The 18,983-nt window shown below is 42.7% G+C and overlaps 1 protein-coding gene across 2 annotated transcripts in view; it reads right to left on the bottom strand.

The window, feature by feature from the left end:
• Nucleotides 1-18,983, bottom strand: part of LOC126183723 (thrombospondin type-1 domain-containing protein 7A-like) — a 1,149,604-nt gene that overhangs the window by 31,290 nt on the left and 1,099,331 nt on the right. For both annotated transcript variants that reach the window (XM_049925914.1, XM_049925915.1), the window contains 2 exons: nucleotides 16,749-16,928; nucleotides 8,527-8,775 (listed from right to left, as the gene is read on the bottom strand). In XM_049925914.1, the coding sequence (XP_049781871.1) occupies nucleotides 8,527-8,775; nucleotides 16,749-16,928 (429 nt within the window). The remainder of the gene's footprint in view (nucleotides 1-8,526; nucleotides 8,776-16,748; nucleotides 16,929-18,983) is intronic.

Genomic DNA, 18,983 nt, shown 5'->3' with positions numbered 1-18,983 from the left:
CTGTGGTCATCAGTCCCCTAGAACTTAGAACTACTTAAACCGAACTAACCTAAGGACATCACACACATCCATGCCCGAGGCAGGATTCGAACCTGCAACCGTAGCAGCCGCGCGGTTCCGGACTGCGCGCCTAGAACCGCTAGACCACCGCGGCCGGCATTTATGAGGGATGTCCATTCTCTGACCTAGATATGTTCACAAATTTTAAAGCCTTTTTAGTGTAGAATACAGAACTTCATTCTTACCTGTAATCCAGGAAACAAAGCTCATGTGCTAATTATATTTACCTCTTGCTTTGAGGAAGTGTACTAAAATTTATTCATTATTAGCCAAAATTAACAATTAAGAGAAAAATAATAGATGTGAGTTAACAAAGCTTGTTCCCCCTAAGTCCTCTTTGAAGCTGCTGCATGATGTTTTGTTGTGGTTTTTATAAAACTTTATAGCTCTTTTATGTGGAATAATAAATACTTCCCAGTAAAGTATCTCATAATATACCAAGCAATGGTTTTATATACAACTGACAGCAGTTTTGCCTTTGTATTAACAAAATGCAAGTTACTTCAAATCACAGACCAAGTCAAACTATATTTTTATCAGCTCATCAAAGTATTTACTCCATTTTCAGTTTTCATCCATCTGGATACCAATGACTTTTACACATGGCATTTCATGTAATGTGTGGCTGTTAATATACTATACTTGTATATTACTGGCACCAGTAGATATACTGTTAATTGTTTGTTGAATGAATTTTGGAAGATTAGAAACTGAACTTGTTTCTATGGACCAGCTATAATGCCAATCAGATATTACCTTTGTTACATCTGTTATACCTTTGTTACATCTGTTACAGTTAACTTCAACTTCTTGATTAATATGTGTCCCATTAGCAAATATTACAGTCTTGATGGATTATATGATGTCACTGGCAAACAATTTACACAAATTATGAACAGAAGCAGATCAGTTTCTTTACCTTAGGAAATACTATGTGACAAATCCTGAGGTATCTGTTTTATCTTCAGTTTCCTCTTATGGGTTTAGGATTTTAGCCATGCTAGGAAATTTCATTTCTAGTTTTAAATCTCTGACAGCTATGAATATCAATATCATTTTTGAAATATTGTCAGGTATTCAAAGAGGCAGTGTCATCTGAATGGTGTGATATTTCAGCAAACTGACTTGTTACCATCTTCAGTGGTCCTGACTGACTGGCCTCCTGCTGGGTGCAGTCTTATTGCCCCTCCCTCCTGTTGTCAAACCCGGGCCTTTTGTACCTATGGGCAGCTCTGTAGGCTAGGTGGAGGGGGAAGTGCATTGCCAGAACACGAGTTACATGTGCCACCATCGCAAGTGTTTCAATGCCACTGATTTAGAGGAGGTATATCAACATAGTATGATATAAGCTCTTCAGTGAGTATGTCATGAATCGATCTTCCCACAGACTGTCACTGTACTTTGAGCCAACTCAAGGCTAGGCCTCAAGCCTTACTTAGCTGGAAACCACTACATTTTTAAGCTCACCATGTATATGGATTTCTACAGGTTTTTCTAACTCAATCCCAGACAAAATCATCATCAAATGCCAAGAAAGCCTAAAATAACACATCATCAACAGCAATAATATGAGTTCTGAGGCTCGACCACTCGCAGCGGAAAGGTATATCATTATTGTCCGCAATGCTAATCAGTTGTGAAATGAAATATGGAAGAAGAATATAAATGACTTCAGGAAAGAGCTAAGACAGTTCACACTGGGAAGCCTCTCGCTGCAGGCCAGCCAGTTGCAACTAGAATCCACCACTGCAGTCACAGTGTATTCTGTGAAACTTCACTTCTGCCACTTCACAGTGATGGATGTTAGCTCTATCTGCAGTGCACATTAACAGGTTATCAATTCAGCAAATAGCCTAGGCATGCACAAAGTATCCATGTTCGATACACTGTAAATCCTTATTGACATTGCAAGTCTTATTAATGACTGATTTTACATTTGAGTAGGAACTGGAAAGCCTGAAATATAATTTCCACCTGGAGATACTAATACTGAATTACACTCCTGGAAATTGAAATAAGGACACCGTGAATTCATTGTCCCAGGAAGGGGAAACTTTATTGACACATTCCTGGGGTCAGATACATCACATGATCACACTGACAGAACCACAGGCACATAGACACAGGCAACAGAGCATGCACAATGTCGGCACTAGTACAGTGTATATCCACCTTTCGCAGCAATGCAGGCTGCTATTCTCCCATGGAGACGATCGTAGAGCTGCTGGATGTAGTCCTGTGGAACGGCTTGCCATGCCATTTCCACCTGGCACCTCAGTTGGACCAGCATTCGTGCTGGACGTGCAGACCGCGTGAGACAACGCTTCATCCAGTCCCAAACATGCTCAATGGGGGACAGATCCGGAGATCTTGCTGGCCAGGGTAGTTGACTTACACCTTCTAGAGCACATTGGGTGGCACGGGATACATGCGGACGTGCATTGTCCTGTTGGAACAGCAAGTTCCCTTGCCGGTCTAGGAATGGTAGAACGATGGGTTCGATGACGGTTTGGATGTACCGTGCACTATTCAGTGTCCCCTCGACGATCACCAGTGGTGTACGGCCAGTGTAGGAGATCGCTCCCCACACCATGATGCCGGGTGTTGGCCCTGTGTGCCTCGGTCGTATGCAGTCCTGATTGTGGCGCTCACCTGCACGGCGCCAAACACGCATACGACCATCATTGGCACCAAGGCAGAAGCGACTCTCATCGCTGAAGATGACACGTCTCCATTCGTCCCTCCATTCATGCCTGTCGCGACACCACTGGAGGCGGGCTGCACGATGTTGGGGCGTGAGCGGAAGACGGCCTAACCGTAGCCCAGCTTCATGGAGACAATTGCGAATGGTCCTCGCCGATACCCCAGGAGCAACAGTGTCCCTAATTTGCTGGGAAGTGGCGGTGCGGTCCCCTACGGCACTGCATAGGATCCTACGGTCTTGGCGTGCATCCGTGCGTCGCTGCGGTCCGGTCCCAGGTCGACGGGCACGTGCACCTTCCGCCGACCACTGGCGACAACATCGATGTACTGTGGAGACCTCACGCCCCACGTGTTGAGCAATTCGGCGGTACGTCCACCCGGTCTCCCGCATGCCCACTATACGCCCTCGCTCAAAGTCCGTCAACTGCACATACGGTTCACGTCCACGCTGTCGCGGCATGCTACCAGTGTTAAAGACTGCGATGGAGCTCCGTATGCCACGGCAAACTGGCTGACACTGACGGCGGCGGTGCACAAATGCTGCGCAGCTAGCGCCATTCGACGGCCAACACCGCGGTTCCTGGTGTGTCCGCTGTGCCGTGCGTGTGATCATTGCTTGTACAGCCCTCTCGCAGTGTCCGGAGCAAGTATGGTGGGTCTGACACACCGGTGTCAATGTGTTCTTTTTTCCATTTCCAGGAGTGTATTTATTTCACATGGGAGAACCTTCAATTCTTCTCTTATGTCAACATCCATATTGAGTTAACTTTATATTACACATAGTATGTGACTACTATGTAACAACACCAACTACAATAATAATGATAATGATAATAATAATAATAATATAATAAACATAATGATAATATAATAAATATATTAATAATAACATAATGCCTGACAAATAAAGGAAATACCCAGAACATATGGTCAGATGGCGATGTAATTTCATACACATATACACAATTGGCTGTATGAAATTGATTAGGAGTTGCAATTTTCTGTGACAGGTAGAATGGCCACCAGGAGCATGAGTGTTGTTCATGTTTAGTGTTGTTACCAAGCCTGGTAGGATATATAAGGTGTGTGAACAGCATCAGATATTGAGTGATCACTGTGAAGGACATGAAGAAGCCACATACTTGTATTACACAGCATTATCATCACATGGCAGAATTTGGAAGGGGCCTAATTATGGGTGTCCATTTAACTGGCTCATCAAATCATGCAATATCTAGATTTTTGGGGCATTCAATTATGACAGTGGCTCACCAATGGAGAACATGGGACTGTGAGGGCAGGCATACTTGTTGTCTAGTCCCACACATAAGCTGTCATTAACACCACAATACAACCCACTGAATTTTGTGCAGTGCCATGCACAGAAAGCATGGATTGCTGTTGAATGTCATCCTGTTGTGTTCAGTGATGATTCATGCTTCTGCACTTCTGCAGATGACCATCACTGGCGAGTATGACAGTGACCTGAGAGAGAGATCCTATTCTTCCAATGTTTTGGAGAGGCACAAAGGTTTTACTCCTGGTGCCATGGTGTGGGGAATAATTGGGTATGGCATAAGGTCACAGCAGATAGCGATTGAGGAAACTCTGATGGCACAATCCTACGTCATGAACATACCTTTTATGTGACTGTATTGTACCATTTTTCAACAGGACAGTGCTCATCCACACATGAACTATCTGCAAGATGTTGAGGTACTCTCATGGCCAGCAAGATTGCCAGATCTCTCCCCAACAGAGCATGTATGGGACCAGTTCATATCACAACTCCATCCCAGTGCCAATAACAAGGATATTAAGAACCAGTTGCAACAGTTATGAACCATCTTGCCTCTAGAGAGGATACAATGGCTTTATGACACTCTTCCCAACCAAATAAGTACATGCATCAGGGTCAGAGGGGGTGCAACAGCATACCGATAATTGGATTCATACTGCCAAATTCATTATAAATTTGACTTGTTCTGTAATTACAATAATAATATAGGAAGAAATAGTTGAAAGGTCAGGAAAAGCATGAAAAATAACAGGGTATGGTTAGCAGATGAAATGGAGGAAAGGAAACAAATAAACATGGTGAGGAAAGCACCGATAATGTTGACAGTGTGACAGAGGTAATGGTTCACTCTTTGACAGAAAGAAAAGAAGCTGGGATATTCCAAAAGCGAAGGTGTGCTGATGATAAAAGATAAAACAATAATCTCCTCTTGGATGCAGAGTGGTTTTGGATAAAACACATAATTGGGTTGCTTGATGCAAAGTCACATCGCTGAAATGGAAAAGGGTGTGGAGGAATATTTAGTGTTATGGATAGGTGCAGCCAAAATGTTGGATGTAACTGTTGTTTATATGTGACAAGAAAAACAGAGGGTGTGAAAATCACATTGCTTATCTGCTTAGTATATTCACAAATACTAACTTCTTTTAATACTGATGGTATGACTTACCATTTTGACCCAGAAAAGAACCTGTCTTCACATTACTGGCTTCAAAAATAGCCCCATGAGAACAATGCATACTCCTCTTCTTAATGATTATTCCATTAACCCAGCTAATTACATCTTACTCTTCCTATAGATGTTACAGTTATGATTAGTAAAACCCCACCTTTCAATAGCTCTAGTAGGAACGAGAACTATGTTGGATCCAATAATGGACAGAAACAGCTGATCTAACTCTATATTTACCTTTCGCAGAGAGATGTTTAACTTTGATCTGTCATAATGCCTGATAGCAGGAACACGTTCAAAATTTGTACATTTTGTTTCTGAACTTTTTTTTTACCAGTTCACAGACAAAGTTGTTGCTTCTATACTTGTTAATACTATTTTCTACCCCAACCACTGTCACAAAATGATACTCCTTTAAATAATAGTTGTTCTAAGCTGAAGGGAACACTTCACAACATACACTTCAGAACTGCTACAAATTTGTTGGGCAATAGACCACACCACTCTAACTGTCAACACAACTGGCACTGCTAAGAGTATCCTGCAACTTCCACGTCACTGGCAATGGGTTATACAAAATTCTGGTGACTACTTTGAAGGTCAGTAAAACTTTGAAACATGTATATATTTTGTACAAGCTGTAAACAAATACATCTACATCTACATTTATACTCTGCAAGCCACCCAACAGTGTGTGGCGGAGGGCACTTTACGTGCCACTGTCATTATCTCCCTTTCCTGTTCCAGTCGCATATGGTTTGCGGCAGGAATGACTGCTGGAAAGCCTCCCTGCAAGCTTGAATCTCTCTAATTTTTCATTCGTGATCTCCTTGGGAGGTATAAGTAGGGGGAAACAATACGTTTGATACCTCATCCAGAAACGCACCCTCTCAAAACCTGTACAGCAAGCTGCACTGTGATGCAGAGCACCTCTCTTGCAGAGTCTGCCACTTGAGTTTGCTAAACATCTCCATAACGTTATCACGCTTACCAGATAACCCTGTGACGAAACGCGCCACTCTTCTTTGGATCTTCTCTATCTCCTCTGTCAACCCGATCTGGTACGGATCCCACAGTGATGAGCAATACTCAAGTATAGGTTGAACGAGTGTTTTGTAAGCCACCTCCTTTGTTGATGGACTACATTTTCTAAGGACTCTCCCAATGAATCTCAACCTGGTGCCTGCCTTACCAACAATTAATTTTATATGATCATTCCACTTCAAACTGTTCCTTACGCATACTCCCAGATATTTTACAGAAGTAACTGCTACCAGTATTTGTTCCGCTATCATATAATCATACAATAAGGGATCCTTCTTTCTATGTATTCGCAATACATTACATTTGTCTATGTTAAGGGTCAGTTGTCACTCCCTGCACCAAGTGCCTATCCGCTTCAGATCTTCCTGCATTTTGTTGCTATTTTCTAATGTTGCAACTTCTCTGTATACTACAGCATCATCCACGAAAAGCCGCATGGAACTTCCAAAACTATCTACTAGGTCATTTATATATATTGTGAAAAGCAATGGTCCCATAACACTCCCCTGTGACACATGAGAGGTTACTTAAATGTCTGTAGACGTCTCTCCATTGAGAACAATATGCTGTGTTCTGTTTGCTAAAAACTCCTCAATCCAGCCACACAGTTGGTCTGATATTCAGTAGGCTCTTACTTTGTTTATCAGGCGACAGTGCAGAACGGTATCAAACGCCTTCCGGAAGTCAAGGAAACTGGCATCTACCTGGGAGCCTGTATATAATATTTTCTGGGTCTCATGACCAAATAAAGCGAATTGGGTCTCACACAATCACTGTTCCTGGAATCCACTTTGATTCCTACAGAGTAGATTCTGGGTTTCCAGAGATGACATGATACACGATGAAAAAACATGTTCTAAAATTCTACAACAGATCGATGTCAGAGATATAGGTCTATAGTTTTGCGCATCTGCTCGATGACCCTTCTTGAAAACTGGAACTACCTGTGTTCTTTTCCAATCATTTTGAACCTTCCGTTCCTCTAGAGACTTGTGGTACATGGCTGTTAGAAGGGGGGCAAGTTCTTTCACGTACTCTGGGTAGAATCGAATTGGTATCCAATCAGGTCCAGTGGACTTTCCTCTGTTGAGTGATTTCAGTTGCTTTTCTATTCCTTGAGCACTTATTTTGATGTCAGCCATTTTTTTCATTCGAGTGAGGATTTAGAGAGGGAACTGCAGTGTGGTCTTCCACTGTGAAACAGCTTTGGAAAAAGGTGTTTAGTATTTCAGCTTTATGCGTGTCATCCTCTGTTTCAATGCCATTATCATCCCAGAGTGTCTGGATGTGCTGTTTTGATCCACTTGCTGATTTAACGTAAGGCCAGAACTTCCTAGGATTTTCTGTCATGTTGGTACATAGAATTTTACTTTCGAATTCACTGAACGCTTCACACATTCACACATAGGCCTCCTTACACTAACTTTGACATCGTTTAGCTTCTGCTTGTCTGAGAGGTTTTGGCTGCATTTAAATTTGCAGTGAAGCTCTCTAATTTTGTTGTTGAACCACAGTGGGTTTTTCCCGTTCCTCACAGTTTTACTTGGCACGTACCTGTCTAAAGTGCATTTTATGATTGCCTTAAACTTTTTCCATAAACACTCAATATTGTCAGTGTCAGAACAAAAATTATTATTTTGATCTGTTCAGTAGTCTGAAATCTGCCTCCTATTACTCTTGCTAAACAGATAAACCTTCCTTCTTTTTTTTTACTACAGGATAAACTACTACCAACAGTGGCAAACATGCCACCACTGGTTGCATACAATCTATTCTTTCTAATCACAGTCTCTGCCTTTGTAAAAATTTCAGCAGAATTCACCTCTGGCTTCAGCCAGCTTTCCATACCTATAACAATTTCAGCTTCGGTGCTTTCCATCAGTGCTTGAAGTTCCAGTACTTTACCAACGCAGCTTCGACAGTTTACAATTACAATACCGATTGCTTCTTGGTCCCCGCATAGTTGCCACTATTAAAGTTTCAATCCTCGTATATGTTCAAAATTTGATTAACAGTGTCTAAGAGAATGATTAATACATGTACAAGTACAAATTCCTTTAAATATAGCTATACTTGAATATTGTGAAGAACCAGTACCTAAAAAATCTTCCACATTTTCAACATAACAAAGAACAAAAGGTAGCTGGGTTTTGTATTTTGTATTAGCAAAAGAGAGAGCACTAGTTATTCAGCTAACAGACAAAATTAGTGTGAAAGTATTTTTCTACAATAATATATAAGTTCTTACTTGGATAATAGTAGCGTGAGAGGATCTCATCTGGTGCTCCTGTAAACTCACCATCGAACTGTACTTTGTTTTTGGCATTTCCTTTATTTTCTGAAGCTTGAATGCATTTTGTTAATTGCTGATCATGTCCAACATGTGCATAATAACCAGATTCACAAATGCATATTCCCAGTGTTATATCACAATATGCATGTGGAACAGTCTCACAGCGTGGATTTGAACAAGGCATAGGACGATTCTCGCAACCACCTGAAAATAAACTGATGCTCAGAAAAGATCTTAAGTCATGTAATGTGTAAAATATGTCACTCAAAAATATACACTGAAGAAAAAAAATTGCAACACCAAAAAGTAATTAATGCACAGTAATGTCATTTTGGGAATACATTTGTCTTGGTAACATATTTAACCCTTTAAATGCTCTGGACCTGTTAACGCATGTGCCTTTGTACCTGTCCCTGTGTGCTCCGAATGTGTTTACGTGTGCCACCAGTCCTTCTACCTGGTACTCTGAACATGTCTAAGTAGACAAGTAGGTAGAAGGACTGGTGACACGCATAAACACGTTCAGAGCCCACAGGGACAGGCACAAAGGCACGCGCATTAACATGTCCAGAGCAGTTAAAGGGTTAAGTGATAAACATTGCAAGATCACAGGTTAATGTAAGTCTGAGATAAGCCATTGAAAATGTGAAATGCTGGTACAATAATAAACAGTGTAACTGTCAGAATGTTGAATGCAAGCGTTGTGTCATACATGCTGGATGTCAGTTTGTGGATGAAGATCCATGCCTGTTGCCCTTGGTGATCAATACATGGACATTAATTTATTTGTGGATGACAATGGACTTATCATTGGATCATGTCCCATATGTGTTTAATTGAAAAAAAAAATCTGGTAATCAAGCAGACAAAGTCTACATGGTGACATTCTGTGGAGCATGTTGGGTTTCAACAGTGGTATTGGGCAAGCATTATGCTGTTGCAAAATGCCCTCTGGAATGCTGTTCATTAATGGAAGCACAACAGGTTAAATCACCAGATTGACATACATATCTGCACTCAGGATGCACTAGCTAACCAAGAGAATGCTCCTACTGTCATACAAAATCACACCCCAGACTGTAACCTCAGGTGTAGTTCCAATGTGTCTAGCACATAGACAGGTTGGTTGCATGCCATCAACTAGCCTGTTTCTAACCAACACTTGACCATCACTGGCACCAATGCAAAACCACCTTTCACCAGAAAACTTGTGGTGTCACCGCCAGACACCACACTTGCTAGGTGGTAGCCTTTAAATCGGCCGCGGTCCGTTAGTATACGTCGGGCCCGCGTGTCGCCATTATCAGTGATTGCAGACCGAGCGCCGCCACACGGCAGGTCTAGAGAGACTTCGTAGCACTCGCCCCAGTGGTACAACCGGCTTTGCTAGCGATGGTTCACTGACAAAATACGCTCTCATTTGCCGAGACGATAGTTAGCATAGCCTTCAGCTACGTCGTTTGCTATGACCTAGCAAGGCACCATTACCAGTTACTATTGATACTGAATCATGTACAGTCAAGAGCGACATTCACCATTAATAGATTAAAGTTAAGTATTCCACCAGCTACGTCCGTTTTTTCTAAATTCTAATTTCCTTGTCCTGTTCCAGACCTCACGCCAGCTTGCATGAGCTAAAATGCGTGCCTTTCGGCTTCCTCTAGTAACACGGTGTTGGCTCTCCTGCCAACCCACAACATCGGCGACGAGGCAATATCGTGTTCTTAACTATACTGCCCTGATTTACTTGTGTAATGGCTTCGCCACCATCTCCAGATGTACTGTCCGCATTTTATCGCTTACAGAATCAGCAGACTCAGGCATTACTGGATGCCCTTGGACAGCTCGTCCAGGGTCAACGTGCAATGCAAACCAACGTGGCAGCTGCCGCTCCACCGCTAATGCAGCCAAAACACGCAGCTGCACCAAGTTTTCGTCCTTTTGATGCTGCACTGGAAAGCTGGACGGAGTGGTCACGCCAATTTCTATTCCATCTCGCCGCCTACAGAATTCAAGGTAACGAGCGGCAGCTGTTTTTGTTGTCTTCGGTCAGCGTACAAACGTACCATGTGATAGTCAAATTATTTCCCCGACACGACGTAGAAACTCTGTCCTATGACGAAATTTTGTCTGCATTAGATGCATATTTCAAAGACTCAGTCACTGTAGTTGCCAAACGGTATACCTTCTTTCGTACAAAACGTACGTCAGGTCAGACTAATCGGGAGTGGGTTGCAACCTTGCAAGACCTTACTAGGGATTGTGCTTCTGAGTGTCAATGTGGACTCCCTTATTCAGATACTATGGTACGTGATGCAATTGCACAAAACATTTCTGATGTTCGTATAAGGGAACAGATTTTGAAACTAGTCAATCCCTCCCTTCAACAAGTAATAGACATATTGGATCGGCAGGACACACTTGACTTTGCTCAGGAATCATTTGCAAACTCGCCACCCGATTGTCAGGTTAACCGGCCCGCCGGGCGAGCTGCACTGAACAGTACGCAGCCCTCGCGCCCGGCCGCGCCGCTGCCGCCAGGCTCTCAGCCACGTGTACCGCGGTGGCAAGCAAATGCAGTGCTAAAATCATGCCTGCGGTGTGCTACTAGACATTCGCATGAGAATTGCCCATCACGCCAAGCTATTTGCTTTTACTGTAATAAAAAAGGACAAGTTCAAAGTGTTTGCCAGAACAAGCTCAGATCAGAAACTCAAAATCATTCCAGGCCCTTTGCTTTGCGCCGGAATCGGAATCAAACCTAGGATACTCAGGCTCGCGAAAATCCGCCCATGGAAATTCATGTAGTTCATTCCACTCCGCCCAGTGCTACTCTCTCCAACAGTGACTGTGTTCGTCCCACAAATAGTGTGCGTCGACGTCGCTGGAACTCCCGTCAAGTCGCAAGTGATTTTGTACCAGTTTCAGTTCACGTTGCATGAGACAGTCGCTCTTGTCGTCAGCAGGGCAATAAACTTTTTGTGGACTTGGACGTTAACGGCAAAGTGATACCATTCCAGCTCGATACCGGGGCTGCAGTTTCACTGATCAATCAAGACACTTACAAACTGCTGGGCACACCTCTGTTGCGTACCACAACTGTTAAGTTAACTAGCTATTCAGGTCAAGAGATCCCTGTGTTAGGACAGTGCAGCCTTCTTGCAACATATAAGGGACAAACAAAACTTGTGTCATTTTACGTCCTTCGTTCTTCTTCTGCAGTGAACTTGTTTGGTTTCGATTTATTTCAGTTGTTTAACTTGTCTATAGTAAATCAGGTCCTATAAGTGAACCAGACTGTGCCTTCAGACAGTGTTTCTCGTCTATGTGAAGAATTTGCAGACATTTTTGCACCGGGCCTCGGTTGCGCTAAGGACTATAAAGCACATTTGGAACTGAAAGTGAACGCGCAACCGAAATTTTTCAGAGCGCGCAATGTTCTCCACGCATTGCGTGATGAGGTCGCAAAAAAATTACACGATTTGGAATCACAAGGTGTAATTGAACGTGTGCAGGCTTCTCTCTGGGCATCACCCTTAGTAATTTTGCCAAAAACCTTCGGGACAATTGAGACTTTGTGTGGACTTCAAGGTAACAGTGAATCCACAACTAGTGACTGCAACTTTTCCTTTACCCCACCCGGAAGATCTTTTTGACAAACTGTGCCCGGGTAAATATTTTTCGAAGTTGGACCTAGCAGATGCGTACTTGCAAATACCGGTGGATGACGAACCCCAGCGTGTTTTGGTGGTTAACACGCATCTTGGTTTGTATCGATTCAAACGACTACCATTCCGGTGTGCATCCGCCCCTGCATTGTTTCAGCAATATCTGCAAACTTTTTGTGAGTTGGTCCCTACTGCAGCAAACTATCTGGACGATATTGTGATCTCGGGAAAGACGGAAGAAGAACATTAAGCCAATCTCAGAACATTATTTCAGGTCTTGCTACAAAATGGTCTTCACTTGCGGAAGGACAAATGTGTGTTTTTTGCTCGTGATTTGCCCTACCTGGGACATATACTCAATGCCCAAGGCATACATCCCAGTCCCGAGCACCTCCGCGCCATACAAGACTTGCCTTTGCCGCAGAATTTGAAGCAGCTACAGAGTGTGCTGGGAAAAATTAACTATTATCACAGATATGTGCCGCATGCCTCTTCCATTTCAGCTCCGCTTCATCGTTTATGTCGTAAAGGTGTCCCGTTCGTCTGGACGACGGAATGCGAACGCGCCTTTCGCCAGTTGAAATCGGCGTTGCTTTCCAATACTTGCCTTATGCCATTCGATCCCCAGAAGCCCCTTTTGTTGATGATGGATGCATCAGATTTCGGGATCGGTGCTGTACTTGCGCACAAAGATGGATCGCACGATCGCCCTATTGCCTTTGCGTCAAAATTGCTCTCGTCTGCGCAAAGAACTTATTCACAGATCGAGAAAGAAGCATTGGCTCTCATATTTGGTGTTACAAAGTTTCACGATTTCTTGTATGGTCGTCACTTTATCATCATCACAGACCACAAACCTTTGACATTGCTTTTTCATCCGACCAAGCCTGTACCTCCACGTACAGCACAGAAATTCATTCGCTGGTCTATTTTCCTCTCGCAGTACTGCTACGATACCTTGTATCGGTCCACTACTAAGCACGGAAACGCCGATGCATTGTCCTGTTTGCCTATTGCTGAGGATAGAACATTCGATTCCTCCGAACTTGCTTGCATGTTCATTGATTCAGAAACCAATGACGTGGTCAAATCGTTTACGATTGATTTTCGTCGTGTAGCTACAGCCACAGCTGCCGACCCTGTCCTTGCAACCGTTCTGCGTCTTGTTGCTATGCAATAGCCCTTGTCAAAGTCACGGATCAGGGATCCGTTGGTTCGCCGATTTTTTGCTCACTTTTTGTACGACGTGGTGTTTTGCTGTTGCGTTCTGATAATGATCAGTCCAGGGTCGTGGTCCCACGTTTGTTACAGTTCTCTGTCTTACAGCTTCTCCACCAACGACATTGGGGTATAGTGAGAATGAAACAACTTGCTCATCAGCACTGTACTTGGTTCGGACTCAATGCCGCGATTACGAATATGTGCTCTTCTTGCATGGTGTGTGCCGAACAACAATCAGCACCACCGCGGAAATTCTTTGCATGGCCAAAAGCCACTTCCCCTTGGCAACGCTTACACATCGATTTTGCTGGTCCATTCCGGAATGCTCGATGGTTGGTTGTGGTAGACTCATTCAGTAATTTTCCTTTTGTTGTCTGGATGTCTTCCACGGCGTCATCTGCCACCATCCAAGCGTTATCTGCTATCTTTTGCATTGAAGGTCTTCCACAGACTATTGTTTCCGACAATGGCCCACAATTAATGTCCGCAGAATTTCAGTCATTCTGCAAGGCCAATGGTATTCAACATCTGACGTCCGCGCCGTTTTCACCACAGTCCAGTGGTGCCGCTGAATGATTGGTCAGGACATTCAAGTCACAGATGTTGAAATTGAAAGAGTCGCATTCTCAGGAGGACGCGTTATTGCTCTTTTTGTCCTCGTATCGCTCTCAGCCCCGAGATGGTTGCTCACCGGCTGAGTTGCTCCATGGTCGCCCTCATCGAACTTTGATGTCTTTGCTACATCTGCCGCATCAGGTTCCTGTGGAGTAGCAGACACCTGCTTTTGCCTCAGGCGACGTTGTCTACTACCACCACTATCGAGGTTCATGGTGTTGGCTCAAAGGGCGTATTATTTGCTGCCTCGGCTGTGCTATGTATCTGGTTTTGAGGGCCTCTGGTGAGGTGCGTTGGCATCTCAATCAGCTGCGCCTCTGTCGTCGCACGGGATCTGCCGCTCCCCGTCTGCTTTCAGCGACGGTGCCATCTGGTCAGCGCCCTGGGGACCCATCTACTGGCTCGCCACGGCCCCAGGTGTTACCGACGCTGCCCTCAATTTTGCCCCGCCGCCGCCGCCGCCGCCACCTGTTGTTGGCTCCCCACCTCCTCGCATACGTCAACATGGGGTCCTCCCCACAGCGGGCGGAAGCCTTATGCCACAACCGTACGCCGATTTGCGGGGGAGGAATGTGGTGTCACTGCCAGACACCACACTTGCTAGGTGGTAGCCTTTAAATCGGCCGTGGTCTGTTAGTATACGTCGGCCCTGCATGTCGCCACTATCAGTGATTGCAGACCAAGCGCCACCACATGGCAGGTCTAGAGAGACTTCCTAGCACTCGCCCCAGTGGTACAACTGACTTTGCTAGCGATGGTTCACTGACAAAATACGCTCTCATTTGCCGACGCGATAGTTAGCATAGCCTTCAGCTACGTCATTTGCTACGACCTAGCAAGGCACCATTACCAGTTACTATTGATACCGAATCATGTACAGTCAAGAGCGACATTCACCATTAATGGATTAAAGTTAAGTATTCCACCAGCTACGTCCGTTTTTTCTAAATTCTAATTTCCTTGTCCTGTTCCAGACCTCACGCCAGCCTGCGTGAGCTAAAACGCGTGCCTTTCGGCTTCCTCTAGTAACTTGGTGTTGGCTCTCCTGCCAACTTACAATAAAACTCAACACACTTCCAGTCTGCCCTCCAATGAACTCTCACTTGACATCACTGAAGTCACAAATGGCAGTGGTTTGGGGTCACTGGTATACTCGTAATAGGGCATCTCGCTCAGACCTGTCCTTGAACTAACTGATTTATACTAGTTTGTTTCATCACTGTGGTGCCAACTGCTGCAGAAGCAGTATAATGTGCCAGAACCATAAGCCAACCATGATGGTCTTCAATCTTGTTAGTGCCACCTGGCCATCTGGAGTCTTGTCTTCTTGTGACCATGCATTCTCTTGACCTCCATTGCAAGCAATCATGTACAGTGGCTACATTCCTGCCAAGCATTTCTGCAATATCACATGAGGAACATCCAGCTTCTTGTAGTCTTATTATATGTTCTCATTCAAACCTAATGAGGTATTGATAATGGTGTCTTTGTTGTCTTTAAGGCATTCTTGACTAACATCAACTCACCATGTCCAATCTCAAAGGTAAACAATGCTCATTACCACTAAAGTGAGTATTTAAAGCAAACCTGACCTGCATCATCACAGTGGCATTAGTAACACCACTCTTATGTGACTGGCACGAACTTCCAATAGACATGCAATCCTTTATTCTAATTTGGAATTATAGAACGTGCTTCCCCTTACAAACCTCTCCTTAGTATTGAGGATTACACATTCATCTATGATAAAATGCTGTACATAATAAAGCTCTAATGTTCACAGAACAGGCTGAGGAGAAATAAATCCCCATTGTCCAAAGAATCCAGAAACCTCATAATATTACTATCAGGCATAGACTGTGCACAATCACCAAATTCTACTTGATCTCTAGCTTGAGATTTCCTGAGACTCTATCATTACCTACAGTAAGAATTTCTGCTTGCTTATCGTCACTAACTCTACTTTACACTTAGTATTCTGCAAAAGCTGCGGCACTATATCACTGGCCTTCACATGCCTCCTGCTGTTTTTGTGTAAGAGGAAACCACGTAAGGAGACAAGGCTGTTTGCACACATTGAAGCACATAGCTTCTGTTGAAGAAGCCATACCGCTTTGAGTATTGTTAGACAGAACTGATACTCAACTATATGAGAAAATATGTTGGACTATTATCTGTCAGAAGCACAAAGAAAATAACAAAAATAGAGCAGAAGCAGAAGGCAACAGTGATTTGTATTTTAGTTGAGAGAAATGCATTATATACTTTTGGATTTTGATGATAATTAAACATGACTGGCAGCTAACTCGCAAAGTGCTTGGCTCCATTTGTTGACACTTTACTTAATGTGTATGTGTTCATATTTTTTCAACTGATTGAACAACATATAGTAATTAAATAAATGAGCCAACTACAGTATGAAGGCAGAAGAAAATAATTTACAGTTGTGGTATAAGAGCATTAAGAGGTGAACATAATTAATCAGTGTGGTAATGATGGAAATCCTGTAATAAGAAGTAAAAATGTTGGAGAAAATGTTGCAGAATAATTTTGTTTTAAGATTTTTACAGACCTTAATTTTAGTGCTTATTAAATTATCTAGAAAAATTAAAAAAAAACTTAACATTCTCATTGTGTTGAGTGAAAGTGTTATGTAAAATCTGTTAAACTTACCAGTGACCACAACACCATCTGATCGCTGACATGTAATCTTACCATCACGTGAAATAACCCAATCAAATGTCAGACAAGCACCACTAAAGCAGGGTCGAGTTTCCCATAATGCAGTAGGGCAAGCCTCACCTTCTGGGCTTGGGTGTCGCAAAATCGCTCGTGACCTTGTCATGTAACCATCTGGAAGAAAAAACTTATATGTGCAAATATGTCATGGACATATCTCAAAACAGAATTAATAAAATGTCATATTATGTCAAATTTAAATATATTTATGGGTGAAAATTTAATTTGTTATCATGTAACACCTATTTAATCTGCATAAAAAGAATATGTCCAATTAAACTGCTTTTGTACTGGAAAACTGGAAAATCCTGAGTGCCCTGGAAAAATAGAGATGGTGTCTCTTACAGTCTACAAGGAAATAGAACCAGTAATGAGTACAATCAGGAAGAAATGCATTTAATTTTTCAGATATCTAATCAGAACGCCAGAGAACAATGCCATCAGGAGAATAACAGAAAAATAGTGAAACAGTAAGTGCAACATTAAGTGGATTACAGAAATCAAGGAAGATATGGATGAGCTACAGATTACATTGGAAGAGCTAAGAAACAAAACTGACAAAATCAGGAAACTCAACAGACAAACAAACCAGACAGCAAACGAAAATCAACAAACAGACAAATAGGAAGGGTGATTTCTGATGAAGAAAGAAGGATGAGGTCTGAGAGAATGAAGAAGTACTGGGCTGACAGGAAACTGAAAAATCCTTTGTGTAAAGTTGGCTAGAGTGGTCCAATGAAGGCCATAAAATGTAAATAATAATAAATAATAACAGCGTGTCCCAAACCATTAAGATCAAAATTAGGCAGACTCTAGACGACCCTAAATTGCGTATTGTTTAATAATGTAGCAATGGTCTGAAATGTGTATTTAAGTAGGTAAGAGGCCTCGAATGAAAAGTGCGTGTGAGAGATATGTTTGTAAGCTGCATATGTTTTATAACAAGTAGCTGCCTGTCTCATCAATATTGGTGGTGCTACTTTAGGAACAAATTCACAGTTACCTGAAATATATCCAAAGTATAGTGTCCTAATATTTGCAGTTGTTGACTGGTTATCAGGAATGAGTATTACTCATTACAGGAACTAACAGATATCCATTTAATGTATAGTGAAATGGGACGTAGGGCCGGGGAAGGTAAATGACTGTTCAGAGAAAAGTTTAACATCAGGTGACATCCCAACTGGAAGAAATTTATCGCCCTGGATAGAAATCTATGAGAAACTGGGTCATTCAGGTCACAGGTTCTATACAAAGAACTGTTCATGTACTGGAAATTGCATAGGTAGTGTTAAATTATGCAAGAGAAAATTTGTTGATAAGCACCAATCAAGTACCTTATGATATGCACACTTTAAAGACTACTATGTGGAGGGTACTTGCTGTGTCAGTAGCTTATCCAGCACAGTATTGCAGCATTGTACTTCCTACAGTTTGTATTGTTCACATGTGAGGCCTCCTTCAACTATTATAGAGCTTTTGATGGCCACAACTGCAGTTTAATGTGTGAGGAAAATCTATGTGTCACATACATCTGAGTTCACCAGTAATGATTCTCTATCAACTTATGGGCTGAAAATATAAAATATAAATTATTTACAGCAATCTATTTGAATTGTGCATGTTCCTGATGTTCTTATAAGACATGCTACCATAGTTGTTGGAACTGTACTGTCTTTGACACAAAACTTTGCTGCCAGCTAGCCAGAGACTATGTTTGAGTCATTCACTTAAGTTGCAAATAAAACTGCTTGCCCTCAGGTTTCCAAATCCAGCCATCTGTACATTCTGACAGAACTGTAGAGTGCAAGAGTTTCTGGAGGCAGTGTCATTTTCTGGTGAAACTGCTGTAGTGCTCTATCTGCTAGTCATCTAGTGGTAAACATTGCTCACTGTAGATGAAAAATCATGTCCCCTTATTTCTTTAATTCTGTAAACTCTGTTTCATTCATATGCCAAAATTATCAGTCCACTGCTACCTCAAAGATAATTACATCGCTTTCTAACACATGAGCTCTGTCAAGAACAGAACATTTTATGCTTGACAAGTTCCTTGAAATACAGTGGCCACCTGCCACCTGCTACCTGCCACTGACCATCAGCTACCAGTCAGTGTCTGCTCAGGTGATTTAAGTGCAGTACACTTTGGCCATGTTTCTGCTCTTGCAT

The sequence above is a fragment of the Schistocerca cancellata genome, chromosome 4, assembly GCF_023864275.1.
Source record: "Schistocerca cancellata isolate TAMUIC-IGC-003103 chromosome 4, iqSchCanc2.1, whole genome shotgun sequence".
NCBI lineage: Eukaryota > Metazoa > Arthropoda > Insecta > Orthoptera > Acrididae > Schistocerca > Schistocerca cancellata.
The sequence above is the reverse complement of the archived record's forward strand: the minus strand, read 5'-3'. Positions and strand labels throughout refer to the sequence as shown.